This window comes from Gavialis gangeticus, unplaced genomic scaffold (assembly GCF_001723915.1).
Source record: "Gavialis gangeticus isolate Ggan-Ray unplaced genomic scaffold, GavGan_comp1, whole genome shotgun sequence".
Taxonomy (NCBI): Eukaryota; Metazoa; Chordata; order Crocodylia; family Gavialidae; genus Gavialis; species Gavialis gangeticus.
The window spans coordinates 41,992,973-41,995,585 of NW_017729022.1; the positions used below are offsets into that span (position 1 = coordinate 41,992,973).

At 39.6% G+C, this 2,613-nt stretch overlaps 1 protein-coding gene across 1 annotated transcript in view; it reads left to right on the forward strand.

Annotated features, from left to right (window-relative positions):
- ALX1 (ALX homeobox 1) overlaps window positions 1–1,799 on the forward strand; it is a 33,698-nt gene extending 31,899 nt beyond the window's left edge. Inside the window, exon 4 of the mRNA XM_019514818.1 lies at window positions 1,168–1,799. Coding sequence (XP_019370363.1) covers window positions 1,168–1,488 — 321 coding nt within the window. The 3' untranslated portion in view covers window positions 1,489–1,799. The remainder of the gene's footprint in view (window positions 1–1,167) is intronic.
- The last annotated feature ends 814 nt before the right edge of the window (window positions 1,800–2,613 follow it).

The window sequence follows — 2,613 nt, forward strand, 5'->3', positions numbered from 1 at the left end:
AAAAAAAAAAAAAAAAAAAAAAAAGGAGCCTTCAAGTGACTGCCAAGCCGAGAAAGGCATTGCACAGCAACCCTGCGTAAGCGGTTACACCAGAGCTGCAGCAGACATTGCTAGTAACCACAAAGTTTGTCTCCTAGTCTGTCATGCAACCTTTTCCAACAAAAATGCCATACACTGTAGCCAGTTAAGGCAGAAAGCTGAAAGAAATGCTCACGGGTGTAATTTTATTTAGAAACATCATGAAAAGGGGTTTTTACTTAAAACCCTTTTTGAAACCACTTTAGAAAGAAGCTATGAATGTATTATGACTCATGTCTATATCTTCTGGATTCATTTGCTTTAATACACAGCTACTTGAGACTATTAAATTTCTTAATATTTTTTTCTGTTCTCAGACATCAGTAGCTTGAGAACCTTACCTCTGTTTAGTTCAGTTTGGCATATTCTATTAAATTAAAACAAATTACATATTTTCAACTAGCAAATGCTTTTATACTGGCAGTGGATGTTATATACTTTGCACTCTTACACATACAATCCAAATGAAGTCCACTGACTTCATTGGCTTATATCTATTAAAGGATGGGTATAGTGAGATATATCATTAAATAGTGTGGAACACAGGCAATGTATAGAAGGGGCATGGGAGGGCACATGCCCCCCCACCCTTGACAGAGCTGTCTCCACCACTGATGCTGCTGGCAGCATCAGTGGGTGCTTGATGTGCCCCCCTACAGTGGCATACTGATGTGGGGGTGGAGGGTTGGTTCCCCAGTGGCACTTCCATGTTCGGCGAGATCGGCCACTGGGCCTCCCCTCCGCTCAGTGATCAGCTGCCGGGAGACTCCCCTGCCCCTGCTCAGTTATCGGGTACTCTCCCAGATTCAGGAGGCACTAGCCCATGGAAAATATCACACAGTGATTTAATGGCAAGGCTGAAAACAGGAATTAGCAGCCCTAGCTCCCAGACACATGACCCAATACTCCTACTCATGCTGTATGTTCACTGTATTTTTTAACGTAATTTAAGAGAAATAGTAAAGTAGTTGCTACTGTTATACACTGCAGCTAATTATGGATGTATTGAGTGAAGACAGATGAAGAAAGCAAGCAGAGAACAAGAGAAAAAATATCTAAATTTAATTTGATTTATTTTATGTATTCCAGATTCAGAACAATCTGTGGCCAGGAAATGCAGCTAGTGGTTCTGTGGTTACTTCCTGTATGTTACCACGTGACACTTCCTCCTGCATGACACCTTATTCTCATTCGCCCCGGACAGATTCTGGTTACACAAGCTTTTCAAACCACCAAAATCAATTCAGCCATGTACCCCTGAACAATTTTTTCACTGACTCTTTACTTTCCGGGGCTACCAACGGACATGCATTTGAAACCAAGCCAGAATTTGAAAGGCGGTCCTCCAGTATTGCAGTTCTACGAATGAAGGCAAAAGAGCACGCTGCCAATATTTCCTGGGCTATGTAATATAATAATACCCCTTTTTTATAAATAACAAACCAAAAACATTCTTATTTTGCATATTTAAAGGACACAACAATAAGCTGCTGTATGTGGAATGCTAGTGGTCAGGATATACGTGAAACCTGCTTAAACAAGTACAGTATCCTATTTAACAATAAAACTTAAGAACAAACCTGGATAGATACCATGCAAAAATGTCAACAAGATCTGTTTTGTTGTGTTTTGTTTTTATATCCAAACATATTTTGTTGTACCAGTTGATTAAATATGACTATAAAGCTGCAAAAAAAGAATAAACTTATTAAGCAAATACATCTGCTATATTTGTTTTATGTCAGTGCTACATATAGAATGACTTCCTTCTAAATGAATATCTGATAAAGGAGGAAGTCTGCAGAGGAAAATGCATTTGATTATGAGGCTCTGAGGTAAATCTTTAAGGGTGTTGTGTGGGAAGTTGAATATATGACTCTCCTTGGAAGTTGCAGACCTGACTCCCTGAGCACTATGCATTTGGGCTGTGTGAAGCTTCAGGTGCTGATTCGATTTGCAGGAGATTTGGCTTTTGGCGGCTGAATCTCTGAATCTGAATCGAATTGGGGAGCAATTAAAAGGTCTGAATCAATTTGAAGCTCTCCGAATTGATTCGGAAAAGATTTGGAGAGCTTCAGTGGTTGAGGCAGTCTCCGCTCGCTGCAGCAGGGAGCTGGACCTGGACGGACTCCATGCTGGTAAGAAGGGGGTGGGGGATATTTTTTTTCCACAAATATCATTTAGTGAGAGAGAGGCCAACAGTTTGAATAGAGTTTTCAGTGGAGGAGGATTGTATAAAGTTATCTAAAAAAACATAAAATATGTAGGGTTGCAACAGAGCAACCTGATGCTTGGGTGATACAAGAAGAGAATGGAAAACTACTGAGATTGCCCACCTGGATCCAAAGTAAGGAAAAAAAATCTTTCCAGTTCCATTTCTGTTGTATCTGCAGGTATCTTTGAGGTGAGAGTATTTTTTATTCTATTACAGGTTTGCTGAACTTCTGCATATTGAGGCATTTTCTTTTTTTTCTTTTTTTTTAAAATCTGTGTTGAATGCTGGATGTCATACTTCAAAGGTTATGATTCTGACAA